This window comes from Mesoplodon bidens (genome assembly GCF_964165515.1).
Source record: "Mesoplodon bidens genome assembly, chromosome: 16".
In the NCBI taxonomy this organism is placed as follows: domain Eukaryota; kingdom Metazoa; phylum Chordata; class Mammalia; order Artiodactyla; family Ziphiidae; genus Mesoplodon; species Mesoplodon bidens.
In genome coordinates this window covers 77,442,449-77,468,905 of record NC_138173.1, presented here as the reverse complement: position 1 = coordinate 77,468,905, position 26,457 = coordinate 77,442,449, and the positions used below count along the sequence as shown (strand labels likewise).

General features: G+C 61.2%; 3 protein-coding genes across 19 annotated transcripts in view; 2 read left to right on the top strand and 1 right to left on the bottom strand.

Annotated features, from left to right (window-relative positions):
- PARP10 (poly(ADP-ribose) polymerase family member 10) overlaps positions 1–16,840 on the top strand; it is a 39,379-nt gene extending 22,539 nt beyond the window's left edge. The window contains exons 1-12 of one of the 9 annotated variants that reach the window (XM_081258996.1): positions 7,547–7,566; positions 9,082–9,157; positions 9,277–9,463; positions 9,541–9,792; positions 9,865–10,101; positions 10,179–10,762; positions 10,873–11,094; positions 11,230–11,326; positions 11,515–12,368; positions 15,334–15,423; positions 15,951–16,125; positions 16,202–16,840. In XM_081258996.1, coding sequence (XP_081115122.1) covers positions 7,562–7,566; positions 9,082–9,157; positions 9,277–9,463; positions 9,541–9,792; positions 9,865–10,101; positions 10,179–10,762; positions 10,873–11,094; positions 11,230–11,326; positions 11,515–12,368; positions 15,334–15,423; positions 15,951–16,125; positions 16,202–16,548 — 3,126 coding nt within the window. In that variant the 5' untranslated portion in view covers positions 7,547–7,561 and the 3' untranslated portion in view covers positions 16,549–16,840. Of the gene's footprint in view, positions 1–5,599; positions 6,155–7,546; positions 7,567–8,011; positions 9,464–9,540; positions 9,793–9,864; positions 10,102–10,178; positions 10,763–10,872; positions 11,095–11,229; positions 11,327–11,514; positions 12,369–15,333; positions 15,424–15,950; positions 16,126–16,201 lie in introns of those variants that run through there. The other 8 variants (XM_081259000.1, XM_081258995.1, XM_081258997.1 and 5 more) reach the window with 8 other exon arrangements.
- Positions 3,421–6,624, bottom strand: GRINA (glutamate ionotropic receptor NMDA type subunit associated protein 1). Of its 2 annotated transcripts, none has more exons than XM_081259004.1 (7): positions 6,552–6,624; positions 5,182–5,569; positions 4,986–5,098; positions 4,714–4,914; positions 4,458–4,586; positions 4,225–4,368; positions 3,421–4,143 (listed from the first exon to the last, which is right to left on the bottom strand). In XM_081259004.1, the coding sequence occupies exons 2-7, from the start codon at positions 5,543–5,545 to the stop codon at positions 3,994–3,996; spliced, it is 1,101 nt and encodes a 366-aa protein (XP_081115130.1). In that variant the 5' UTR covers positions 5,546–5,569; positions 6,552–6,624; the 3' UTR covers positions 3,421–3,993. The 2 variants fall into 2 exon arrangements, with proteins under 2 accessions (XP_081115130.1, XP_081115131.1); XM_081259005.1 differs by having other exon boundaries at positions 6,455–6,592.
- A 361-nt stretch (positions 16,841–17,201) lies between the features above and the next one.
- Positions 17,202–26,457, top strand: part of PLEC (plectin) — a 59,654-nt gene continuing 50,398 nt past the window's right edge. For 2 of the 8 annotated variants that reach the window (XM_081258497.1, XM_081258494.1), the window contains exons 1-2: positions 17,202–17,291; positions 18,582–18,780. In XM_081258497.1, the coding sequence (XP_081114623.1) occupies positions 18,588–18,780 (193 nt within the window). In that variant the 5' untranslated portion in view covers positions 17,202–17,291; positions 18,582–18,587. Of the gene's footprint in view, positions 17,292–17,606; positions 17,908–18,581; positions 18,781–20,453; positions 20,619–21,942; positions 22,049–26,457 lie in introns of those variants that run through there. The other 6 variants (XM_081258488.1, XM_081258487.1, XM_081258492.1 and 3 more) reach the window with 4 other exon arrangements.

Sequence of the window (26,457 nt, the reverse complement as noted above, 5' to 3'; positions counted from 1 at the left end):
CCAGGCCTGCACCCATGCCTCCCCTCCCAAGCACCCTCTGCTCCCCAGGCCCGGCCCTCCCTGCCACCCCGTCACTGTGGTCCTCGCCGATTGTCCTGCCTTTATTCAAACCACTTCTGGGCTCTTCCCTGGAAAACTCCAGTGGCTCGTCACTACCTGAGAAATAGAATTCAGACTCGAGCTTTACATCCACAGCTGTCACACCCGACCTTGATCCTTCAACTCTCCCACATCCTCTTTCTTCCACCTGGCTCCCCCAGGTGGGGCTCCATGCATTTACTGGGCTTTCAGTTTTGCTGCCTGCACTCCTGAAATGCCCCCTGCTGATGCTGATGCTGATGCTGAGCCACAGTCCAGAAGTCTGCAGCCTTCTCTGCCCCCCTCTTGGGGCAGTTGGTGCCTCTGCGGCTCGTGCTACGTAGAGTTCATCCGCTCATTGCACGGTCGACACCAATGGCGCGCCCACTCTGGACTAGATGCTGGCCTGGGTGTTAAAATGCACAAGTCACAGTCCCTGTCCTGAAGGCACTTCCAGCTCTGAGATGCTGACGGTAGCCCTGGTTAGCAGGGCAGGTGGCACAAGGCATCTGTGGGCGTGCTGAGTGAGCTGGGGTCCTGGGCTGGCCTCTCACCGTGGTTTTCAGCAGGCACCAGTGATGGTGTTGCTTTTTTTGCAGGGCAGGGAATGTGACGGAGACTTTGTGTCGTTTAATCTTTTTTTTTCTTTATAAATTTATTTATTTTAGGCTGCGTTGGGTCTTTGTTGCTGCGCGCGGGCTTTCTCTAGTTGCGGGGAGTGGGGGCTACTCTTTGTTGTGGTGCGTGGGCTTATTGCAGTGGCTTTTCTTTTTTGTGGAGCATGGGCTCTAGGTACATGAGCTTCAGTACTTGCAGCACATGGGCTCAGCAGTTGTGGCTCACGGGCTCTAGAGCGCAGGCTTAGAAGCTGTGGCGCATGGGCTTAGTTGTCTCACGGCATGTGGGATCTTCCTGGCCCAGGGCTCGAACCCATGTCCCCTTCATTGACAGGCGGATTCTTAACCACTGAGCCACCAGGGGAGTCCTGTGTCGTTTAATCTTGAAAACAAGAATGGACTTAATGATTACTCATGTAAATAAACATTTTTGATTGAAGAATAAATTAGTCCTCCTCATATAGTGGCCTTAGTATAGCGAGCTGTGTCAAGGCTCCAGAGGAAGCCCACAGGGCACCCTGTGGCTGAACAGGTCAGGCTTACTGCTCACTGCGGCAAGCGGGAGGACCACAGGAAGGGGGACTGGAAGGATTTCCTGTGGGACTTGGCTTGTTTGGGTGAATTGGGGTGGGCCTAAAGAAGCAGTGCTTTGCTTGGGATTCCAGGCTGTCCGGAAGGGAGTCATCCTGTGACTGGGTATCTCAACACCTCTTCTTTGGAAGGGGGACGGGGACTAGGGGCCGGCTAAAGCTGTCCATTCTGAAGAGCCAGCAGCTGCTCAGATTAGGCAGGACAGGATGCACGCAGTAGGTCTTCTTTATGGCTTGGACAATGCCTGCCTCTGGTCTGTGTTCAGACATGATTACAGAAGAGTCCTCTCCTCTTGACCCAGTCCGGCACAGAGGGGCCTTGTCTGATGCAGATCTGCATGTGAAACTGCATATTCTAAACAGGAGACCACCAGGGCCTGTATCTGAGTGCGCCAGGCTGGCCCCTACAACACCAGGGCCTCGCTGATAGGACCAGGCCAGCTCCTGGATGTTGGGGGCTGCTGCTTTCCTCACCTGAACAATCTCCCCTGCTGACCTCACAACTGCTGTGGCTCCTTCTACATACTCATCCACCCGGTCAGATCACAAGCTGTCCCTTTTCTCCTTTCCAGGGGTACACAGCAGACAGCAGGCCAAAGTCCATTGGCAGAGATGCCCTGCCCGCCTCGACCAGGCCCATCCTGAGCCCTCTGTGGCACTGCCAGCTGCCCCAGCCCCGAGCCCCACCTGATCTGCTCCTCTCTGCACATCTCACCTGCTTCCTCTCTGCTTTCTTCACCTGTTGGCATCACCCCTTCTCCTGGACATTCTCTTGCCGGACGCAGCTTCCTGAACCCACAGCCAGCTGTGGCTGCTGCCAGAGTCCCCTTCACCGGCAGGACAGGTCCAAGCCCTCACCCATGTGCAGCCCTGGCCTCCCCTCCCGTGGTGGCCTCTGCTCTGTGTGCGTCCCCTGGCTTCCCGGCCCCGCCCTGGCCCACATCTCCAGCCCCTGGTCGTCCCCGGGAGCCTCCCCCAAGGATTAGCTCAGCCAAGAGTTTGTCCTCCGTGAATTCCCTGAGAAAACACTGTCCCTGCACATTTCACTTGGCATTTATCCCTGAGCTGCTTCTCTTGCCTCTGCTGGTGTTCTCTTCAACCACCTGAATGCTCCGTGTTTTCTCCCCTGTGTGGAATCCTCACGGGTGTGTGGGCTACCACGGAGCAGGTTTCCGTGCACTTGGAGCGCCTGCAGGCAGGGTACCTTGGATGAGGAGCCGCACCTGCTCGAGGAGAGGTGGGGACGGGGAGCCGCGTCGCCTGCCCGGCGCTCAGCAGGCGAACAAAGCAGAGGGACCGAGGGTAGCCGTGTAGCGTGAGGTGGTCTCCAGGAAGGGCCCAGGTGGCTGGGAAGGCGGTGTGCATCGGGCCTGGGGAAATGGGGCCCGCCTGTGGCTCAGGCCGAGCAAGGCCAGGTCTTGGGTTGAGGAGCTCGGGGATAGCGGAAGGCCAACTCAAGCAGCAAGAGCCACAGGGGAGGACGCGCAGGACCAGCTGAGGCTGAGGGCCACGACAGGGTGGGGCCTGGAGAGCTGCGGAAGGTGCCAGAGGCAGGCCAGGGGCCCTCAGAGTCTCTGTCCAGCTCTCCCCTGGGGGCTCCGGTGTGCAGGTTTCTCGGGGGGGAGGGGGCAGGGGTGCGGACGGCCTTCGTCTGAGCCAGGCCTGGGCCGCGTGTCAGGTGCCCGCTGATGGGCTCCCTGGGGGCCCTTCAGAGCCAGAGGAGCAGGACGGGCCTGCCTGGGGGCGGTCAGTGACCTATGCCGCTGCCCATCAGGCCCGAGGCGAGACGATGAGGGTGTCGCAGCCCCCGCCCCCCCATCATGCCGTGCAGTTCCCAGGCACAAGTGGCAGACACCGTGTGACCCAGGCACCACGTGTAACCACCGGGAGCCTTGGGGTCCCCGTCCATCAGCTGGGAATCCCGGCATACAGCTCGTGACGTGGCTGGGAAGATTGCAAAAGCGGAGGTGGAAGCACCGAGAGAGAAAGATTAGCTGCTGTCGTTAACCTCCACCCTGAGCCAAGCCCCACCGTCCACACCTGTCCTGCTCGATGACTCACACTGGCAGTGCCTAGACCCCTCCCCACCTTGTGGAGGAAGCGGCAGTGACGAGAGTGAGGAAGGGAACACAGAGCGCAGAAGGTCCCATTTATTGTTTAAAGACAGCAGAATGAGAGGAAGGCGCCCTCCTCCCCTGAAACATACCCGGCCTCTCTGCCCTCAGGGCTCAGCACAGGGACGAGACCCTCACACCCCGCAGGTCCCCCAAAGGGCAGCACTCTAGTGTGGGGCTGGGGAGGGGAAAGGGATACTTTATGCCAGGCGGGGGAGCTGGGACAGGAGGGGAGACGTGCACCCTCACTTCTTGGCTCCGTCCCTCTCCCCTGGGACCTGGTGTTGCCCCCAGACCTGGGGTGGGCTGGCAGACAGGGCTCATGCAACACTGAGTGGGCAGGAGGTGGCATGGAAACCCGGCCCCCCTGCCCTTTGGCAGGGCGGGAGGGCTAGAAGGGGCCATGCTGGCCACAGCGGGTCCGAACAGAAGTGTCTGCAGTGTACACACAGGAGGCTTGGAGAGGGGTTCCCTCTGTCCCAGGCTGTGCACAGGGATGAGAGAGGGGAGGTACAGAGGAACTGCCACGCTGGGGGCAGGGTCCAGGCCAGCCAGGCCACCTGAGTGGGGCCCCGCATGTGCCAGGGGCACGGGCTACTCCTTGGCGCGGCCGATGATGGTAAGGATGTACAGGAAGATGTTGATGATGTCCGTGTACAGGTTCAGCGCGGCGAACACGTACTCCTCCGGGCTCAGGGACAGCTGCTTGTTCCCCAGCAGCAGCTGGGTGTCCACTGCCAGGAACTGGGGGTGGCGGCGGGGTCACGTTGACAGACACCCCCCCCGCCCAGCGTCCCGCCCACACTGCCCCCCGCCGTCACTCACACAGGTGAAGAGCAGAGCGCCGAGCGAGGCGTACACGATCTCCAGGATGCGGCTCCGGACGAAGATGCAGAGGATGGCGAAGCTGAGGAGCACCACCGTGCTGACCAGGAGCACGCCCACGCACGAGGTGAAGTCGTGGCGGGTCTGAGGGCACAGGGGCACACGGGGCCTGGGTGCCGCAGCCCTGGAAGGCCTCTGGGCCCTCGGCGGCCCTGCCTCGGGGGGCCCCTTACCTGCATGGAGAAGATGACCACCGTGAAGCAGACGGTCGTGGTGATGCCTACGGCCATGATGACCGCCTCAGTGTTGTAGAAGCTGGCGATCACGCCCACCATGTAGGACAGGCTGACGGTCAGGATGGACTGAGGGGAGACGAGCCTTGAGCGTGTGCGGCCGCTGCCCCACCCCCACCCCCACCCCCACCCCCGGCCCCCTCTGGCACTCCAAGGTGTGAGCCACGGGGTGTGAAGGCCTGGCTCTGCGGGTTACCAGTGCAACGAGGTTCCAGGGGTGCTTTCGCCGGAAGTCCCCACAGCAGCTGAGGACAATGAGGGAGATGAAGAAGACGGCGTAGGAGACGTAGTAGGTCCAGACGTTCTCCCGGACAAAGCCCTTCACCTCCCCGACGAAGGTGAACACGGCCACGGTGGACAGAGTCACGGACAGCTGCAAGGTCAGCACCAGGAACACCTGGGGAGGGAGGCGGCTCAGAGCTCCGGCCAGCACAGATGCCCACGCCCTCCCCAGCCCTTGTGGCCCACCTTCCGGATGAAGGCCTGCCGGATGCTCTTGTCATCCCAGTTGGTGGCAGGGAAGTCCTGGTTGTCGTAGTAAGATGGGGGACCCTCCTCGTGATAGTTCCCATGCTGAGGTGCTGAGGGGCAGGACGGGCTGGGTCAGCACCCCTCACTGGCGCCAGGAGCCCCTGCCCTCCCCTGCCCCTGCCCCACTACTCACTGCCAGAATCCTGTGCCGGGAAGGCCTGTGGTTGTCCGTAGGGGTTGGGGGGAAAGGGGCTCTGTGGATACGGTCCCTGAGGGTAGCCCCCTTGGGGGTAGGGGCCTTGAGGGTAGCCTCCTGGGGGGTAGGGGCCCTGGGGGTAGCCTCCTGGGGGGTAGGGACCCTGAGGGTAGCCCCCCTGGGGGTAGGAGCTGGGGCCCTGGGGATACCCTGGCTGGCCATAGGGGGAAGGCTGGAACGGGGGCTGTGGGTAAGGGGCCCCTGGGTAAGGAGGCAAGGAGGGCTGGGGCCCCCCAGGATATCCAGGGTTGGGGGGAGGATAGCTGTCCCCGGACACCAAGAAACTCTTTTCATGGGACATGGCCTCAGGTTCTGTGGTCTCCCCCTAGAGGACAGAGAGAGAAAGGTTAGCCCTGAGGTGACAGGAACCAGCCAGGGGCCTCGCCACCTGCTACCGGGAAACGGGACGGAAGGAGGGGGTTTCGTGACCTTTGCCCCAGGGCTGTCCGGAGCCCGAGCTGGGGGGCCAGGAGAGGCGGGTGGGTATCGGGTGGCTGGGCGTGTGGCTTCAGGAGGGGCCGCTACAGGCCGACCCCAAAGATGGAGGAGGGGATGGACGAGGGGATGACTTTGGCAGGCTCAGAATTTTGGGCTTCTGCCGTTTCTTGCAAGCAACTGGAGAGGCCGTCTCACCGCTGCTGGCCTCTCCGGGTCAGAGCTCAGCGCGGGTCGGGGCTGGGGGCGCGGTCGGGGTGGTGCGGGGGTGTGCCCGGACCCTCCCCTTCACATCCCGCCCCTTAAGCAGCTTTAAGGGGCCAGAGCCGGAGGCTATTTCTATCCCAGGAAATCCCCACGCCATCTGTGACCAGCCAGAACCCTGATCCCCCTCCAAGAGCAGGGCCCGAGCGTCCCTCGGTCCCGGGGTAGGGGCAGCAAGCCTGGATCGGCTGCCGGGGTGCCTGCCAGCGGGGTACGCCAGGAACAACGGGTTGCGGGGGGGGGGCGGGGGGGGGAGGGAAGCGACCAGAGGGCGTGCGGGGGAACAAAGCGGACGTGGGGGCGAGGCGAGTGGTGGCGGCGGCCACGGAACCCGCACCGAGGGCGGGGTGGGCCCTGCTGCCCGTTCGGGGGGCGCTCAGACCGCCCGTCCGGCTGTCGCCGCAGTGCGCCGCCCCCGCCCGCCCTGGGCCCTCCGGCTCCCCGGCCCCGCCGCCCCCGCCCCCCGGCCCCCGCGGTCCACGCGCCCGGCCGGACCGACCGACTGACCCACCGCAACGCCTGTCTGCTGCGCAGGGCCCGCGCGGGGGCGGCAGTTGCCGGCCGGCTGAGCGAGTAGACACGCTGCCGGGCTTGGGCCGGGGACTCACCAGTCGCGCGAGTCGCCTCAGGCCTGTGCGGTCGACGGCCGCTGTGCCCGCGCCCGCACCCGCACCCGCTCCGCGGCCGGCTGGGCTGGGCCTGCGCCTGCGGCTCGGGAGACGCAGCGGGGCCTTGTGACGGGGCGGGGCCGGCGGCGCGGGGGCGGGGCCGTGGGCTGGGCTCCGCGGGGAACGCGGGGGCTTCTCCCGGATGGACCCTACCCGACTGGGTTGCCCTGCTGGCTTCTTTCCGAGCCCCAGGCCCAAGCCCCGCATCCCGTCCTGTCCGCTGAGGGGTGGCCTTGGGCCGTGAGGGCTGTAGACCTCTGGAGGCTGAGACCTAGCCTCTCCAATTTGGGTCAGGGAATTTTGAGAAATTTATTCCTAAATCTGGGATTTGCTAAGTCTGACAAGCACTCTCCATCCCTCCTTGGCCTTAAAACTCCGCTTCCCCTTTCATCCAAGTCTGTTCCAAATCAAGAGGCCTAATTGTTTAAATGCTCTATCCTCTCTAGGAAACTGGTCCAGGTCCCTACTAGACCAGTTATCCTTACTTGTCTTGATCACAGTACCACAAGCTGTAAGGGTGGCATTCTTAGCCCTGTTTCGCTGCTAAGGGGCTGAGGCTTAGAGATGCTCCAGGACTGGAGGCCAAGTTAAATTCCCTCGGCTTCAGCGGTCCTGAGGAAGTGCTGCCTGCCACCTCCAGGGACATCCCTGCCACGTGGTCTGGAGCCCTCTGCAGGAGTGCCTCTCCACCTGGGGCCTAGGAATCTTATTGTCCTTTCCGGCCTTTTGGATAGTGGCCTCTCCCAGGCCCAGCAGTGATTGGGAAGAGGCTCTGTCCCGTGCAGCTGGTGTGCTGGTTCATCGTTGAACGGCGGGCCCCAGGGATGGGAAACCCTGATCTGTACCTTTGCACTTGTCCTTCATATCAATACCCCATCGTGGCTGATTTCAAGCGACCACCAGTTTAACAACTGATTCACAAAGATTCCTGAAAATTGAACAATGTAGTCATGATGTGAGTTGCTCCAGCACACTGCTGCCTGTGGTAGCAGGGATTGGTGTAATAAGTAAGTTATACAGTATGTTAGAAGATGATGAGTTCCATGAGAGGAGAAAATGTAGAGCAGGCAGGGATGACTTCAGGTTTTGTAGAACTAGAAGCTCATACAATTTGACGGGTCTTTTTTAAGAAAAATAATTACAAATGACAAATGTTAAGTTGAGGCCAGGGCCCTAGGAGGGGCCCGTGCAAGTCATAGTTCCTTAAGAATTTTAGGTTCAACTTGAATCTGCCACCAAGAACCTGGTAAGGTGAATCAGGCCAGGTGGCTCTGTAGGAGAGGCTGGTCTGGGAAGAGGGAAGGGCCAGCAAGGGCATCGGGGAGGGAGGGTCTGCTGCACCGGATGATGGAGGATGGGGGATGCAGGGGGGATGCGGCAGAAGGGACTGGGGCCCGATCAGTCCAGCCTGGCAGGTCCTCCAAAGGACTTTGGCTTTACTGTGGACCCAGCTGTAGCGGCTGTCGGTGCCACTTATAAGGCTCACCCTGCCCTCTGTTGAGGATGGACAGTGCGAGTGGGCAGGAGTGGCAGAGAGAGATCAGTTAAGAGGTCAGAGTAGTGATCCAGGCAAGAGATGATGGAGGCTCAGATCAGGGTGGGGGCAGCCAGGGTGCTGGGTGTACAGCTCGGGGCACAGACTGGACAGGTCCTCAATTCCTTGGAGAAGTAGCAGGGCCGGAGGCTGGGTTTTAGTGGTTGAGGGATAAGTGGGAGGTGCGAGATGGAGAGCAGTGGGGGGCACAACTCTCTGAGAGGCTGGAAGCCAATGGAGCACAGGCCGGGGGGTACTCGGCTGCAGCAAGAGGGACTGTGGATTGTAAAGGTGCAGCCGAGCGTGAGGCTCCGCGCCCCCTCTGTCACGGGCATGTGCTGCAGCAAGGCCCGTGAGCACAGCACCAGCCCCTTCTGGGGTCAGCCTTGGTGCCGCCGCCACCTCCAAGGACAGCGTAGGCTGGGGAGGCGGGGAGGAAGCTTTCGTAGGTCAGGAGTGGGAGCTGCCGACCCACCCTCGCGGGGTGGGAGGTCGGTCCCCTGTATGTTGTTTAAGGGTGAGTGCGGGTGCCGTCGCCCAGGTTGCTGGGGAGAGTTGAAAGCCAGCCTTAGCCAGGCCGGCCAGAGCCCCAAGGTGTGCGTGCAGTGGGGGAGGGTAACACGGAGGCTTGAGATCTTGAGTGGAGGGCGATGATTCGAGTCCGCCGTGTGGATTTACCAGCGAGGGCGACTGGCCGTACTGAGGTTCACAGGGCAGGGCCCGTGGGAGTGGAGGACCGCGAGCCGACACGCCCCCCCACCCTGCCAGCCACTGGGCTGAGGTCAGAGAGGTGGGGCGGGTGGGCTGGGCAGAGGGCTGAGGAGATGGGGGCAGGGCTGGAAAGTTCTGCAGGAGGGGCCTGAGAAGGGAAGCACCTGAGAGGCAGCCACTCCCCTCCCTCCCTCCGATGGTTTCACTTTTGTTTTCTTGTCCCAGCCCTTCGGCTTCCGGGCAAAGGGGAAGGAGTCCGGCTGAAGACCTAGGCCGCGGTGGCCCAGGCAGCTGGGGGAGCGTGAGTGCGGGATGTGGGCCAGCCCCACAGTGAGGGGGGTGCCAGGGAACGCTGCCCAGGGGCCTGCGAGGGGTGAGGCGGGGCTGTGGGCTGCTACCCCACCTGCTCCTCCGGCCCAGGCTGTGATGATGGGCGAGGAAGAGGCGGAGCTGGGGGCAGCCGTGGAGCTCAGAGGCCTGCCCCCCGACGTCCCAGATGAGCTGCTCACGCTCTACTTCGAGAACCGTCGAAGCTCTGGGGGTGGACCTGTGTCGAGTTGGCAGAGACTTGGCCGCGGGGGCATCCTCACCTTCCAGGAGGCTGCAGGTGAGGGGACCCACGCAAAGGGGCAGCCTGGGCCCCCATCGGCCGCCGACCCTGACACCCCCTCCCCCTGCCTGCAGATGCAGCGAGGGTCTTGGCCCAGGAGCACACTCTGCACGGTGCTCGGCTGAGCCTGCGGCCAGCCCCACCACGCGCCCCTTCGCGCCTACTGCTCCAAGGACTGCCTGCTGGCACGGGACCCCAGCACCTGGAGCAGTACGTCCAAGCCCTGCTTTGTGCCGCAGGACAGCCAGTGCAGCCGTGCCATGCCCTGGCCAGTCCCCGACCAGACCGGGCCCTGGTGCAGCTGCCCAAGCCCCTTTCAGAGGCAGGTGAGAGACGGGATTGGGGCAGACGTGCCTTTCAGGGGAGATGCCCCGAGCTGACGTGCACCCTCCCCACAGAAGCCCGCGTCCTGGAGGAGCACGCCCAGGCCCTGGGCCTGGAGGGGGCTGAGGTCTCCCTGGCCTGGGTGCCTCAGGCCCGGGCGGTGCGTGTCGTGGGGGCCAACCCCCCTGCAGACCTGATGCTGCTGGAGCTGTACCTGGAGAATGAGCGCCGCAGTGGCGGGGGGCCCCTGGAGGGCGTGCGCAGCCTGCCAGGGCACCTGGGCACCATCGCTTCCTTCCGGCAGTGGCAGGGTGAGTGGGGCTGGACAGGGCGGCCCACCCCCCATGCCTTGGGTCCTGACGACTTCTGTCCTTTCCCTTCCTCCAAGTGGCCGAACGGGTGCTGCAGCGGGCCCACCAGCTGCAGGGTTCAGAGCTGAGCCTTGTCCCCCACTACGATGTCCTGGAGCCCGAGGAGCTCAGCGAGCGCACCAGTGGAGGGGGCCGCTTGGCCGAGTTGGGGCCTGCGGCCCCGAAGCATGCTGTACTAGAGGCTGGAGGGCCAGCAAGGGCACAGAATTGTACGGGGAATGTGACATTGGGCTCTGAGGAGGCACCGGGGCAAGCAGGAGCCTCGCTGAGGACAGGGCCTCTCTGGGACAGGTCCCCTCTGGGACAGGCCAGGCCAGTCAGCTCCGGTCCCATGGGGTCTTCAGAACAGGAGGGGCTGGTGAGCCCAGGGCCTACGGGGTCTCCAGGCCCAGCGGAGATTGCCGTGGGGTCTCTGGAGCAGGTGGTGTCAGTGGGCCTGGGCCCTGTGGGGTCACCGCGGCAGGAGGGCCTGGTGGAGACAGTGCTGCCGATGGAGCCAGGAGCAATGCGCTTCATTCAACTCTATCACGAGGACCTTCTTGCTGGCCTGGGAGACGTCGCCCTCTTCCCACTCGAGGGATCAGATGTGACTGGATTTCGGGTAAGCGACCCCTGAGGATTCCTCATCTCTACTACTGGGGGCTCTGGGTGCCTCTCCTGTGCCCTAAGCCTGCCAACTGCTCCTCCTCACCCCGCCCCGTGGTCCTGCAGCTCTGCGGAGCCCTGGCCCCATGCCAGGCAGCCGAGGAGTTTCTGCAAAGTCTGCTGGGCAGCGTTAGCTGCCACTTCCTGAGCCTGAAGCACCCAGGCAGTTCCAGGTTCCTGCTGAGCCCAGAGGGGCAGCACCTTCTGCGGGGGCTGGAGGCCCAGTTCCAGTGCGTCTTCGGGACAGAACGTCTGGCTAGGGCTGCCCTAGACGCAGACCCGGGAGAGGTAGACATGGAGCCCTCCCCTCCCCTCCCCTCCCCTCCCCTCTTTCATTCCTCAGCCCCCCGTACCTCTTCTACCCTTGTTCAGAGGCCTGGGAGGGGTATGTGTCTGGGGGGTATTGGCATTCTTTCCCAACAGGTGGACCCCACTGAGGCTCTACAGGCCCTCCCTGGCTACTCCCACACCCTGTGGCCTCCAGACAATACAGACGGTGACCAGGAGAATATGAGCCTAGGTAGGGCTCCCTGGGGGCCCTGGCACATCCTGCGGCCCTTTCTTGGCCTCACCCTCTGCTGCTCTGCCCTGTGACCGTATACCCTCTAACCCCCTCTCTATCTTCCACCCGTCCCCTGACTAGTCCTCTCCTTCAGCCCCATCCTGGCTGGACTTGACCCCTGACCCGGTGCCTCTCCCTGTCCCCAGAGGAGGTCCGAGAGCTGCTGGCCGCCCTGGAGGGCCTGGACGGGGAAGACTGGCTGCCACTGGAGCTGGGGGAGGAGGAGCCTGAGAGGCAGCCAGAGGAGAAGACTCCCAGGGCTGGGGAGGGGCCCGTGGCCCCCAGCACTGGGGCGCCTAGGCGGCTGGAGGAGAAGGCCGAGCTGCAGCTGGCTCTCTACCACTCACTGGAGCCACAAGGCCAGGTGGCCGAGCGGGAGGAGGCTGTGGCGCTGCAGCGGGCCCTGGCCCTCTCCCTGCTGGAGCCACCCCCGCTGGAGGAAGAACAGGAGCTCCGGGGTGGGGGGCCTGGTAGCTGGGCCCAGCTGGAGGTGCATGCGGCCTTTGAGCAGGATATGGATGAGCTGGACCGGGCCCTAGAGGCGGCCTTGGAGGTGCACCTCCGGGAGGAGACGGTGGGGCCCCAGGGCTGCGTGCTGCCCGTGGAGCTGTGCACCCGCCTGGAGCGGCGCCACGGCGTGAGCGTTGCCCTTCGTGGTGACCGCACCGTCTTCCGTGGCTTTGGGACCCAGCCCACCCGTGCGGCCCGCCACTTAGCAGCGCTGCGGGCTGGCCCCCGGGATCAGAGCTTGGCCTTTCCCTTGGCGGCTTCGGGCCCCACTTGTGAGTCTGCAGCCCACACGGGGGAGGGCAGGGTGGACCGGTGCCCCAGGCGTGGCCCGCACCCCCTTTCTCCCTGTGTGTCAGTGCCACAGCAGAGGCCGAGGGAGCCCTTGGGCAGGCTGGAGCGTGTGGCCGAGAGCAGCAGTGAGTTCCAGACGGTAGTGCAGGCCTTCTGCGCCACACTGGACGCTGCCCACGGCAGGATCCGTGTTGTCCAGGTGAGTCCGTGCCCTGCCTTGCCAGCCTCTGGCCTCCTGGGCTCCTGGCACCATCTTTGCCTCGCAGAGTCTGTGGGCTATCACTTGCCTACGTCAGGATCGGCTGGCCAGAAGCTGCCCAGCAGGCTGAAAGCTGTCGGGGGCAGGGGAGCACCAGGGCTCCGCAGCCCTGTTGCCTCCCCGAAGGGTGTTCACGAGTGTGCGGCCAGGGAGACAGAAGGTTGTAGAGCTTAGGGGGTCCCAGCACAGGTCCCCACCTCGCCGGTTGCAGCCCGATGCCAGCGACAGTTTCTTCCTCTAGAACATGGGGTGGTGATGCCACCTCGTGGCTGCTGTGAGGATGACTCATTCCACCAGTTGTTCTGGGTGCTGTTCTGGGGCCCGTCTGCCTCCCAAGGGGTCTGCTCCAGCAGGAAGAGGGCTGGCTGCAGCGAGGCAGCCTCCTCCTACATTTTCTTTTTCTTTTTTTTTTTTATTAGTTTCTGCTTTATAACAAAGTTATACATATACATATGTTCCCATATCTTTTCCCTCTTGCGTCTCCCTCCCTCCTACCCTCCCTATCCCACCCCTCTAGGTGGTCACAAAGCACCGAGCTGATCTCCCTGTGCTATGCGGCTGCTTCCCACTAGCTATCTATTTTACGTTTGGTAGTGTGTATATGTCCATGCCACTCTCTCGCTTTGTCACACAGCTTACCCTTCCCCCTCCCCATGTCCTCAAGTCCGTTCTCAAGTAGGTCTGCGTAACAGGAATAAAGACACAGACCTTCTACATTTTCACTTGTTGAACGTGGCAACTCTGAGCACGGTTGGGTTGCGGGAAGGGCTGGGCACCACGGGTGGGGGACCCGAATGAAGCTCTGGGAGCCCCAGTGAGCCCTGGCCACGCAGGCGTGGGAAGCAGAGGCGGGGCGCTGGAGGCAGCGAGGGCCAGCGTGCCTGCAGGGCCAGAAGGAAGGACTGAGGAGGGGCTGTGTGCCAGGCAGGGGTGGAGAGTGACTGGGAGCTGAGAGCTGGGCCAGGCTGAAATGAGCTGGCTGTGGAAGCGAGGGGGCAGAGAGGAGCTGGAGCAGAGTGCAGGGCTGAGTGCTTCCAGCTCGGGGGAAGGAATCTCGGGGCTGTGGAGAGCTGGGCTCAGGGTGCGGGTGAAGCCAGCTGGCCCTCTTGATGCACCAACTTGTGGGTGGGCGGGCCTGGGGGCAGGGGGCGGTGAGCAGCAATAGCAACCCGGATCTGGTCAGATATGCAGACCCTCAGCCTTTCCCAGACCGGGCCCAGTCCGCCACCAGCACCACCACCACCACTTTCCTGGGGTGACCACTGTAACTCTGGGTGGACTTAGCAGCTGTCACTTGTGCACTTGGAGAGAGGAGAACGCCCCGCGCTCCTCCTGAGGCTCTGTTAGTCACATGCGCTCGATTCTTCTAGCAGGACCTTTGTGACTTTACGTGGTACACTGGAGTCTTTTTTCCACTTAACGATTTTAGAGACTGTTTCTGGCCTCCCTGCACGGAAGATCAGGAGAATGGGCTTCCCTTCCCCCCTTTCACCTCCTCCTCCCTCTTCCATCTCACAGTTTGGCCAGTGACATTATTTTTAAGTTGGCAAGGTTGACAAACAAACGTCATCTTCTATTCTGCATGGCATGCTTCTATTGCAAGCAAGAAGCTCCATACTTGGGCCATAGGTTGATCGATATATAACGACGATGAAAAAATATTTACCACTGGACCAGAGAGGAAAGGGGGAAATGAAAAACCTAGTTATTTAAACCATGTTGCATGAAAGAGAATATTCTAGGATTCAATGACTAATGGCTCTTTTTTTTTTAATAGACTTATTTATTTTTTAGGCTGCGTTGGGTCTTTGTTGGTGTGTGCGTGGGCTTTCTGTAGTTGTAGCGAGCTGAGCCTACTCTTTGTTGCAGTGCACGGGCTTTTCATTGCGGTGGCTTCTCTTGTTGCGGAGCACAGGCTCTAGGCCTGCAGGCTTCAGTAGTTGTGGCATGTGAGCTTCCGTAGTTGTGGCTCGCGGGCTCTAGAGCGCAGGCTCAGTAGCTGTGGCGCATGGGCTTAGTTGCTCCGCAGCATGTGGGATCTTCCCAGACCAGGGCTTGAACCCGTGTCCCCTGCACTGGCAGCGGATTCTTAACCACTGTGCCACCAGGGAAGCCCAATTAATGGCTCTTGATTTTGTTTACTTTCTTCGTTTTTCTCTGTGGTGCTTGGCTGCTGGCTTACTCTTGGTGACCCTGTCACCTTTTTCTGTGTAGTAAAAGTATCTCCTTGAGCGTGTAGTCAACATTTTGGACTTTTAAATGTATTTTGCCTTTTGCAATTAGAAGTAATTTGCAACTATAATTTGATATTGGTATTTTTTTTAAACACAAGATGCTATGTGTTTGTTAAGACATCTCTGTTCACTTCAGCACAGCTGGTTCTTGCACACCTTAATCTGTCCTCATTTTGTGCTCATCATTAATAGTTTGGCTGGATATAGGGTTCCAGATCAAAATATGTTTTCCTTCAGATCTTTGAGAGACTTAACACTTTTTCTTTCCTCTTTAAAATTTTTTGTTCTTGGAAAGGCAAGAAAAAAAAAATCCTTCTGTGGTCTCTTAGCATCCAGTATTGCTGGTGAGGACCCCAGTATGAAACCGTGAGGTTTTTTTCCACGTCTGTATGTCGACTTTGGGGTGTGTGTGTGTGTGTGTGTGTGTGCGCGTGCACGCGTGCGTCTGGACTCACTTTGAAGGTTGACGTTTTCCCAGCAGGCAGGTGCCTTTCCACGTTGTCTCCGTCTGAAGATGCTGCCTTCAGCTGAGGCGAACCGTCTTCCACTACGTCCTCACGTGCTCCCATCACCTGTTGGGTGTCTTCTTGTGGAGCTCCTATGACTCAGATCTTAGAGCTCCTCCCCCCTCCCTCCTCTGTCCTCTCACACTTCCCAACTCTTTTCTTTAGCTCTGCACTGAGTCACTTCCTGAACTCCACCTTCATAATCTTCTTATTATCCACACCCACTGGATGCAGTTCAGCAATTCCATTCTTAATGTAAGAACTCTCTAATTGTCACTGTTTCTTTTTCACAGTAGGTCGTCTTGTTTCATGGATATAATATTCATTTGCATCCCTCTGAAGTGACTAGTTAGAATTTCTTTAGAAACTTTTTGGGTCCCTGAGTTGGCTCCTCTTCGGTTGACTACTGGGTTGGTCATCTTGGTCTCCCATCACTGAGAGGTCCGGGGCATCTCCTGGCGTTGGGAGTGAAGTCCTGCGGGCAGTGCAGGCGGGGGGCTCAGCTTTTCTCTGCAGAGGCCTGGCTGTGGGTGCAGGGTTCTGGTGAGGGGATGGGTTGCCTACCTGCAGACCCCCCTGGAAGCCCTCCAACGCCACTTGGGGCTCCGTGGAGGTGGCGAATGTCCGCCTAATGTCTGCTACTGGGCAGAGCATGACAGGAGCTGTGAGGTCTCCCCAGGCCCTGAACTCCTCCAGGAGAGGGCTCTTGATTTCCGGGCTCAGCCCTGTGCCCTGTGGCCCAGGGGATACAATAGCCTGGTTCTGACCAAGGCCAACCGCAGGTGGAGCGTGTGTTGCACCCGCTGCTGCAGCAGCAGTACGAACTGCACCGGGAGCGCCTGGAGCGGTGCTGTGACCGGCGGCCGGCCGAGCAGGTCCTGTACCACGGCACGTCGGTGGCCACCGTCCCGGACATCTGCGCGCACGGCTTCAACCGCAGCTTTTGCGGCCGCAACGGTGAGGCCTGGGGCCCTGAAGGGGCGCGGTCTCTGCCCACCGTAACCACCCTGACCCCCGTGCCTCCCCCGCGCAGGAACGCTCTACGGACAGGGCGTGTACTTCGCCAAGCACGCCTCCCTGTCGGTGCTGGACCGCTACTCGCCCCCCGACTCCGAGGGCCACAAGGCCGTGTTCGTGGCGCGGGTGCTGACCGGCGACTACGGGCAGGGCCGCCGCGGGCTGCGGGCACCCCCCCCGCGGCCCCCCGGCCACGCGCTCCTGCGCTACGACAGCGCGGTGGACTGCCTCCCCCGGCCCAGCATCTTCGTCATCTTTCACGACACCCAGGCGCTGCCCACCCACCTCATCACTTGCAAGCACATGTCCGGGTCTCCCCGTGGAGACCCCCCTGGGCTCTTGAGCAACTCCTCAGCCACCTAACCCTAGAGGCCCCGCCCCCTCGGCCCAGCCGCTGGCCTCCTGCTCCCCAGGCTCCCCGCTCCGCACAGCCCCAACGCCCCCTCCCCCGCCCGAGCTGCCCCCGGGGGCGCCCCTGCCTCCTGCAGTGGTGCCCATAGGGGCGGCCGGACGGGGAGGGCTTGGGCAGGGTTCCCCGCGCCCCCCACCCCCGGGCCGGCCCAACCACCAGGGGTCAGCAGAGCCCAGGAGGAGGGGGGCCGGCCCTCGCCCGAGCGCGACTGTGTTGTTTGAATAAATGTGTACGTGAAACCAGGCGGGGGAAACCTGCGAGCTTCGGGTCCGACCTGTTTGAGGGGGTGGCTAGGGGCGGGGGCCGCGGCGCAGAGTCCGCTGGTGCTTTGGGGCGGCCCTGGGCAGCCGGCAGTGACCGGACCCGGCGCGCACCCGAGCGACCCCGCGTCGCCTTGGTGTCACGCACGCTCGGCTCCCCTAACGACGTCTCCTTGCCGACCGCCCCGCCCTCTGCGCGCGGGGAGGGGGCCGTGCCGGGCGGTGGGGGTGCGCGCGGGGGACGGTACCCGGGAGAAGCCGCGCTCGCGCTCTGGCCCCGCGCGCACTAGGACGCAGGGGCCGCACGGGCGGCGCTCGGTTCGCGGCCGGGGCGGGGCTCCGAACTCGCCCCGCCCGCGCAGCCTGCGCAGCTCTCCCGGTACCAGCCGTCCGGCCGCACTGGCCGAGCCTAGCGGAGCTGAGCCACCGGGCACGTAAGACCGGGGCCGGGACAGAGAGGCGCGCGGCGGGCGGGAGCCGCAGGGTGGGGTAGGGGCTCTCCCTCCGCAGGCATCGCGGAACCAGAGGCTGCGTCGCTGCCCATCCTCCCTCGGGAGGACGCCACCTCCGCGCTCGGAGACTGCGGAACTGGACGGGCGGTGCCCGGGGTGTGGGCAGGAAAGGCGGATGGGGTGGGGCGCCGGGCGGTGGGGCGCCGGGCGGGGGGCTGGAGCGGAGGCGCCTTGCGGACGGGCTGTAGGGGGCGGGGCAGGGTGGCCCCCAGCTCGGTGCCCGCCGTCTCCTCCCCAGCCCTTAGCCTAGGGACGGAGGCACAGAGCCCACATTGTGCCCCCGCGCCAGCCCGGCCCCGCCGGGACAGAGCCCCATTCACCTCCTGCACGCCAGCGCTTGTGGGGCCCGGGAGCTGAGGGGCGTGCACGCGCGGGTGTGGGTGCCCTTCGGCAGCTCCGCGGTGCGGTGTGCGTGCCGCGCAGGGTGGGCCGCTGGAGGGGCAGCCCAGGCTCCCACCCAGCCTTGCCGCAGCAGAGCTCCCGCGGCCCACGCTGATGCGGCTCTGGCTATTTATAGGCCTTCACTGCGGAGACCGAGGTGGGCCTGCGCTGGGGCTGGGGTGGGGTAAGGCGACGGGGAGCGCTATTGGCTCAGACAGCTTGGAGGTAGAGCCAGTGTGCGAGATGCGGGGTCTGGGTCCTTCCCTGAAGGCCGCTGAAGGCAGGGGCAGCAGCCAGTGGTTCCTCGTGGCCTGGCTTGCTTGCTGACTCGAGGAGGAGAGGAGATGGGGTCCAGGTTTGGGATGGAGGGATCGGAGGCCAGTGTCCGAGTGACGGGGTGGAGCGGGGATCAGTGTCCTCTGATTGCGTGAACCCCTGGGTGACAGCGTGGAGGGGTCAGTGTTTGGGTGACTAAGAGAAGGGAGTGGCAGTGAATGTTGGGGGGTGGGGGGTATCACTGTCCCAGTGATAGACTGGAGGGAGTGAGGTCAATGTCTTGGGGGGGGGGTCACCGTGTGGGTATCGGAGGAATGAGCTGGAGGGGGTGAGGCCAGCTGTGGATGGCTGCAAAGGGTTGTCCGTGTCTGGGTTGAGAGGGTCGGGGTTCAGTATGTAGATGAAGCGGGACATAGGAGCGGTGTGGGTGTCCGTGTCCAGATGACAGGGTGGATGGGATGGGGTCCATGTTTAGGTTAAGAATGTGGTGGGTCAGTATGCAGTATCCTCCCCATACACGGTGGTGTGACACACACCCCCCCGCTCCCTCTCCAGGAGGCCATGTCGGGCGAGGACCACGAAGTTCGGGCAGTGGTTGAGGATGGCTCCAACGGAGGCAGTGGCTCGCCCAGCCCTGGGGACACACTGCCCTGGAACCTGGAGAAAACACAGCGGAGCCGGCTAAGCGGAGGTGGCCCTGGGGGGAATGGGAGTGTCTTGGACCCCGCCGAGCGGGCAGTCATCCGCATTGCAGGTAACGACGCTGAAGAGCTTCGTCTGTCCAATTCATAAACGTTTGCTTGTTGACTGAGCACGTGCTATGTGCTCCGTGCAGGTATAGGACTGGGATGAGAGACGTGAGGGTGATCTGCGGGTCAGAGGGGGCCTCTCCTGTCCCAGGTGGTTGCAGACAGCACAGCGCCACCTGCTGGCTCCACCCGGTCAGCTGCATGAGGCCTGAGGTTGAGCTTGCTGAGGTGGCACCATCATTGGTCTCAGGACAAGGGTCCAGTGCCCAGATGTGATGATGACACTTTCTTGGGATCCTGGGGCAAAGCCGCCTTCGAGGCCCCTGGTCTTGGCTGCCACCATGGGGGTGGGTTGGGTAGAAGCATATAGGAGCAGGACAGGAGGGGCCACCTGGTTGGCGAGAGCCCCAGCCCCTCCCTGAGCCAGGGTCCGGCCTTGCCCTCTAGTAGCTGCCATTCTTGCGGGGAGGATGGGGAAGGCCCAATGCAAGGCCCCTGACAGTGTCGGGCTGGCAGCTGGACAGTGGCTCCTCCCTTTGGGAAGTAGGTGACCTAGGGCTTGAGGCTATTGGGCAGGGCGCGCTGGGAAGGGAGGAGCCAGCTGAGGGTCTCTGGATCAGTCTGTGGGCTACTGACCCTGCCCCGTCGGCTAGGACAGAATGATGATGAGGGTCTGGGGGATGGGCTGGCCCTGCAGGAGACCGGGAGGGTGGACCGAGGTGCGTGGGAAGAGGCCTGGAAGCCCAGTGCTGGGCGAGGATGGTGGCGTGGGCAGCAAGGAACTTTGTGGGTGGAAGCACGAGCAACAGCTTGTGGGGACGCAGGGGAGCGGGACAGCGTGAAGGGAAACCTCACCGTCTGCCCCACCCCCGGGAGCCGGTGTGGACATGGCACAGGACCGCCAGTCCTTTTCACATGTCACATCCGGATGTTAAAGGAGGAGGTTCTTTTTCCCTCACATGAAAGTGAGCCCTGAATGTCCTCCCGCAGCCCTGGACCCTCTTCACTATGAGGCCCTGCGGGCGCTCTTTGTGTGCGCCTGGTGACCCCCTGGAAGTGGGGCTTCTGGCCACAGTTTTTGCGGCATTTCCAGTTAGAGGATCATTGCCGGGGGCATTCTGGAGAGGGCATTTCTCAACCCTGGGAGATGGGGGATTGCCAGTCTGATGGGTGGCAAATAATTTGTCTTTTTTTTTTAACCAATCATTTTTTCTCTGTAAATTCCCTATTTCAGTCCTTTTATTCGTAGTTAAGTTTTTGTGTGTAAGGGTTTCATATTGAAGATGCCCACTCTACCTCCCAGGTTGCAATAGAAGGATCCTAGGTAGCGGCGGTTGGAGCAGAAAGTGGGGGGGGGGGACGGCCAGGTGAGGTCCCTGGGTCTGGCAGGGTGGCGGAGGGCTCGCGGCTGGGGAGGGAGGGGGCCCCTGCAGGACCGGGCGCGAAGAACTCGGGCTGTCGGCGGGCCGGCGACTAGGGCTGGGAGGGGGTGTGCGCCCGCCGGGACGGGCGCGAGACGCAGACTCGTAGCCTCCCAGCCCGCTCCGCTGCGGCTGCCGAGCCGACGCCGGGAGGCGCCCGGGCGCGCTGCCACCTCTCCCCCGGGCCCCGCCCGCCCGTGGGGCATCCTGGGTGCGGGGCGGGGCGGGGGCGGCCCCTTTAAGCGGCGCGCGCGGCCGCAGGGACCGAGTGGCCGCCGGGGGCAGGAGGCTCGCTCTGCGCCGCAGCGCCCCGCCGTGTCCCGCGCCTGCCGCCGGCATGGCCGCCCTGCTGCCGCCTGGTCCGCCGCCCAACGAGCAGGACTTCATCCAGGCCTACGAGGAGGTGCGGGAGAAGTACAAAGGTACGGCGCCCCCGCCCCCTCTGCGGGCTGCCTGCCGTCTGGCCGGCCCTGACAGGTCCTCCGGCCGGACAGTCCGGCCTCTGACACCTCGTCCGCGGTAGTCGTCCCGATCGGAGCCCAGCCCCGCCCCCCGCCGCCAGCCTCGCTCGACCCGCGCGGCCGCCGGCGCCCGAGGAAGAGGCAGCGCGCTCGGCGGAGCCCCATAGTCATGTCCTTAATAGGGCATCGTGCGGCGCGGGTGGGTGGGGTGGGCCGCGCCGCCCCGCCCCGCCCCGGCCAATGTCCTGTGTCCGGAGTCTGTGCACAGCAGACACGTGGGTCAAGGCAGAGCTGTCCCCTGCCTCTCAGCTAGGTGCTTCCCCCAGGGGTGCTGGTGGCTGCCACTGCTTGGCAGTGGGTCGCATAGTTGCTGCGTTTCCTCACCTCCCCCAGTGGGTGAGCACCTAGGCCGCCACCCGCCTTGGCAGGGACTCCTGTTACGCCCCATTACTGTCCCCTGGGGAGCAGCTGTGGGCTGGGTAAGTCAGGGCAGCCCCCTCCTCCTCTTTAGAGGAGCCACTCTGTGGCTTTGGCAGACCCCCCGGCCCTGCTCCACACCCCCTGGGGCCTCTGGACCTGCCCAGGCCTTACTGCTGTCAGCTGCCCACAGCCCAGCTGCCTGGGGCGCTGGGCTCTGAGCAGGCGTGGACACAGCCCTGGCTCCTGGCCCGCAGAGGCTTAGAGAGGGTCGAGGTGGGGCCCTGGGCAGAGCTGACCCAGAGCAGGTCCCAGCTCCACATGGCTGGTTATGCTGGCTCTGCCCCCAAGGGCAGTTGAGGGAGAGAGGTCCTGCTGGGACCTTGCCTGGAGCCTGGGCAGCCGCTGTCCATCCACTGACCTCGCCCAGGCAAGCAGGGGAGGTTTCACAGGGCCCAGGGCTTGCCTCCGCTAGGCAGTCCTCCACTCACAGCTTTCTTGGGTCCTGGGCGGTGGATGTGCCGTGTGCTTCTCCTTGGCAGCTTCTTCTTGTCAGCACTGTGGTCGCCGATCCATTGCCTCTGTGACCAGTTCGCTGGGGCCCGGTAGAGACACTCGTGGCAGTGGGCTCCTGAGCCTGACCGCCGCACCTGCAGGGAGGGAGGATATGTCTCTGGAGGGCTGGCCTGGCCTGGGAGGGTCCATCTGGACAGGTCCAGGGCAAGGAAGCAGCTGCCCACTGGGCCACAGCTCTCCTGGCAAACCCCAGGACGGAACTGTTTATGAACTGGCCACTCTAGTGAAAGTGGGGACACTTACACAGAATAACTAGTGCTTTGTTCCAGCATCTTCCTTGGTCAGATAACGTCACAGGGCCGTGTGTGGTTCCAGAGTCCGTCAGGGCGTCGAGCTGAAGCATCCCAGCCTGAGGAACTGTGTCCCTCTGCTCCCGGGATGCCAGCCCACCTCTCAGAGTGAGTCCTGCCAGGACCCTGCAGGCGTCCAGGGTTGCTGTGAGGGCACGCCGGGCTGCCGTGGCCCGTGCCCCCTCCCGGGCTCGCCTGGTTCCTGCCTGCGGGTGCTGGGGCACGTGCCCAAAGTGGACTGGCCACCGCCACGGTGAAGCCCCCTAGCGTGTGGCACTGGCCCGAGGGCGGCTGAGAGTGGCAAAGTGGGAGCGTAGGTGCCGGGGACTGCTGAGCGGGGCCGAGGGAAGGGGAGGCTTCTGGGGTACCCCGAGTCACCTCCCCTCCTGGCTTGAGGCAAGGGAATGGGGGGGCGGGGCTGTGCCTGTGGCTGGGCCGGGGCCACTGCCAAGGCCCAGGAGTGGCCTAGAGGAGCAGAAGCGGCCAGGCTATGTGCCGCGGCCTGACCCTTGTGAGCCCCTTGGGCCTACTGGAGGCCTGAGGCCCTGGCCCATCCTGCCCCAGAGAGGAGGCCGCCCCTAGTGAGGGCGCAGAGCGAAGCCCCTGATCCCGCCGCCACTGGGAGACTGCTGGGGGCTGGGAGGGCGCAGCAAGCACTAGCAGGCTCTGCCTTCGGGGACCCCTGCCCAGCTCTGCACACCCACTCCTGGTCCACCGCTGCGCCCACGAGGGGCTCTGGCTTCTGCCTCCTGACCTCTTCCCCGCACCTGCACTCGCCCCCAGCCCCACCTTTGCCCTGCTCTCTCGCTCGTGAGATGCACTTGCCCAGCTGCCTCCAAAATCCAGCTTCTTCGCCCCTCACCTTTATGCCCCCACCCCACAGCAGTGGAGGTGTCACTCCCCAGCTCTCCCTCCGGAAATCCCCAGTCCTCCCCACCGGGCCCTGCTCCTTCCAGAACAATCTCCACTTCCTGTCTGCCTGAACCCTTTGCCCCTCCCCATCCTCCCTGCCTTCACTCCAGGACAAATTCCTGTGGGGCTGAGGCCGCTGGGGCCTGTGGTTGGAGAGCTCCCTGTGGGCTGGCGGGGGTCTCCAGAACCTGGCCTGCCACAGTTACGGAGGCGGGGCCGCCCGGGGGAGCCCAGGGGGGGCCTGTGGTCCCGGTGCAGGGGCAGGGCTGGGGGCGGGGGCGAGAATTCGGGTGCGGGGGAAGGGTGTGTGGGGAAGGAGCCCCCCAAGCTTCAGAGGCAGCTCTTTGCCCGCAGGGCCAAAGGCCTGTCCAGGCGGACAGGGCACGAAGTGCAGGGCAGGGCGTCTGGGCAGCTTGTGTGGACTTCAAGGTTGTGTCATCAGGGCTGGGAGCACAGTCAGTGTGGATGGGGGTGGGGAGGGGAGGGCTTGAGGGAGGGGCAGCGGGTGTGGAGAGGGGAGGGCAGAGGGGAGGAATGTTGGTGGGGTGGGGGTTTGGGGGCGCAGGTGCTCCAGGCAGGGTTGGGGTAGGGAGCCTGCAGGAGGCACCCACCTGGAAGGCCTGTGTTGGTCTAGAGAAGGTGGGGCTGGAGAGGCAGGCGCGTGCTTTCTTTAAGACTCAGCTGGAAGGGTTCCCCCACCTCCCTGTCCGGCCCTGGGCCTGCCTGGTGCCATTGCGCCTGACATCCTCCCCACGTGTCCCACCGTCTCCCGTCCTGGACTCTGAGCTTGGTTATCTGTGTCCCTGGCACCAGCCCCAGGCCCTCAGCCAGCACTTGCAGGGTGCTTTCATGGGTGAGTGGATGAGAGCATGGGGTGTCATCTTTGGTGGCCAGAGCTCAACTGGTAGGATCGGAGGCTGGCAGTTATTTGGGGCTCTTTGAAGAGGGCTTTTGGTCTGTGTTTATGGTCAAAAGCAAAATGTGCTGGGACTTCCCTGATGGTCCAGTGGCTAGGGCTCTGCGCTCCCAGTGCAGGGGGCCCAGGTTCGATCCCTGGTCAGGGAACTAGATCCCACACGCTGCAGCTAAGAGTTCGCATGCCGCAACTGGAGACCCCACATGCCTCATCTAAGACCCAGTGCAGGCAAATAAAGAAGTAAATATTAAAAAAAAAAAAAAGCAGAATGTGCTAAAAACAAACAAACAAGCACTGTGGAAGTATATGAAGAAAAAAGGTGAAAGTCACACCTTGAGCCCCTAGTCTCGCTGGCTGGGGTGACCATAATGTGTGTGTGTGTGTGTGAGAGAGAGAGAGAGAGAGAGGGAGAGAGAGAAAGAGAGGGAAGGAGAGGGAGGGAGGGAAAGAATTCAGTGGTTTTTAGTGTATTAATAGACTTGTGAAACGGTCAGCACAATCCATTTCAGAGCATTTACATTCCCCAGCCCCTGGCAAACACTGATCTACTTTAGGTCTCTATGGATTTGCCTGTATTGGATATTTCATATAAATGGAATCATACAGTTTTGTGTCTGGCTCCTTTCACGTAGCCTCATGTTTTATCCGTGTCACAGTGTGTACTGGTTCTTCATTCCTTTTTATGGAATAACATTCCATGGTATGGATAAACTACATTTTGTTTATCTCTGGAGGGGTTGATGGCTATTTGTGTTGTTTCCACCTTTTGGCTATTATGAATGTGCTGCTATGCACGCTGTGTGCCAGTTTTAGTGTGGATGTGTGTTTTCATCTCTCTTGGATATATACCAAGGAGTGGAATTGCTGGAACATGTGATAATTCTACATTTCACTGTTTGAAGAACTGTCAGATGGCTTTCCACAGCAGCTACACCATTCTACGATCCCATGAGCAGTGTATGAAGCTTCCAATCTCTTCACATCCTCACCAGCACTTCTTATCTCCTTTTTGATTACAGACGTTTAGTCCTAGTGGGTGTGAAGTGGTCTCTCTTGATTCTGATTTGCATTTCCTGATGACTAATGATGTAGAGCGCCTCTTTTTTGCATATTGGTTATTTCTATATCTTCTTCCCAGAAATGTCTCTCCAGAGGCTTTGTCCATTTTTAAATTGGGTTTTTATTATTGAGTTGTAAGTGTTCTTCATGTATTCTAGACATAAGTCCCTTATCAGATAGATGATTTGCAAAAATATTTTCTGATTCTATGGGTTGACTTTTTATGTTTTTGATGGTGTCCTTTGGAACACAAAAGATTTTAATGGTGAGTTCAGTTTACCTATTTTTTTCTTGGTTGCTTGTGCTTTTAGTGTCCTATCTAAGCACTATTGCCTATTTCAAAGTCATGAAGGTTTATGGCAATATTTTCTTCCAAGAGTTTTATAGTTTTAGCTCTTACATTTAGGTCTTTGATCTATTTTGAATTAATTTTTGAGTATGGTGTGAGGTAGGGGTCCAACTTTATTCTTTCTTTTTTTTTTTTTAACTGTGCCTTGAGGCTTGCTGGGTCTTAGTTCCCCAACCAGGGATCGAACCCGGGACCCCCAGCAGTGAGAGTGCGTAGTCCTAACCACTGGACGGCCACATAATTACCCCAACTTTATTCTTTTGCACGAGGATACCCAGTTGTTCCTGCACCATTTGTTGAAAAGACTATTCTTTCCCCATTGAATGGTCTTGGCACCCTCATGCTTTTTAATGGGTACCAAGTGTTCCATTGCATGGAAGTATCTCCGCTTATTTATCTGGTCCCTTTACATGAACATGTGGGCTTATCATTAAAAATAATTGTATTTCTAAATTGTCCTCTGGCGTAGATGAGCCAGCGGATACAAGGCAGACTAGTTCCAATCCCTTGCCAATTGACTGATGAGAAAATTCTAATTTGTTTTAATTTGCATTCTTTGACTAAGTGATCATCATTTCATAGTTATTCACTCTTTGTATTGAAAAGCATTGTTCATTTCTCTGTAAGGTGTTTTGTTTTGAATTATAAGAGTTCTTTATTATGACTGTTAACTTCCTTGTGTGTTATCAGTGTTTCTAATTTTTCTTTCGGTTTGTTACATTTTTTAAAATAAATAAATTTATTTATTTATAGCTGCATTGGGTCTTCATTGCTGCATGCGGGCCTTCTTTAGTTGCGGTGAGTGGGGGCTACTCTTCATTGTGGTGCGCAGGCTTCTCATTGCAGTGGCTTCTCTTGTTGCGGAGCGCAGGCTTCAGTAGTTGCAGCACATGGGCTCAGTAGTTGTGGCGCGCAGGCTCTAGAGAGCAGGCTTAGTAGTTGTGGCGCACGGGCTTAGTTGCTGCGCGGCATGTGGGATCTTCCAAGACCAGGGCTCGAACCCGTGTTCCCTGCATTGGCAGGCGGATTCTTAACCACTGTGCCACCAGGGAAACCCAACAAAGAGGATTTTAAATACCTTCTCTCCCACCTAACTCAGCTTCCCGAGGGCAGGGTCTGTGTCCTGTTGAACCTCGTTAATGTGGTTTGAAAATGAGCAGGTGAATGGGAGGGAAAGTGGACCCCGAGCTGGACCCCTGCAGAAACCCAGACCCCAGACTGGGCTGCCATAGAGTGGGAGTGGAGGTTGGGGTGGGGAGCAGCGGGGGTGGGGGTGGGGGG

What these genes read in the sequence shown, in the direction of transcription:
- GRINA (XM_081259004.1), bottom strand. Translation starts at nt 5,545, where the DNA reads ATGTCCCATGAAAAGAGTTTCTTGGTGTCCGGGGACAGCTATCCTCCC. An exon ending in GGCAGGCCTTCATCCGGAAG is followed by an intron (nt 4,915 to 4,985) that starts GTGGGCCACAAG and finishes CTCCCTCCCCAG; the next exon opens with GTGTTCCTGGTGCTGACCTT. An exon ending in GCGCTCTGCTCTTCACCTGT is followed by an intron (nt 4,144 to 4,224) that starts GTGAGTGACGGC and finishes CGCCACCCCCAG; the next exon opens with TTCCTGGCAGTGGACACCCA.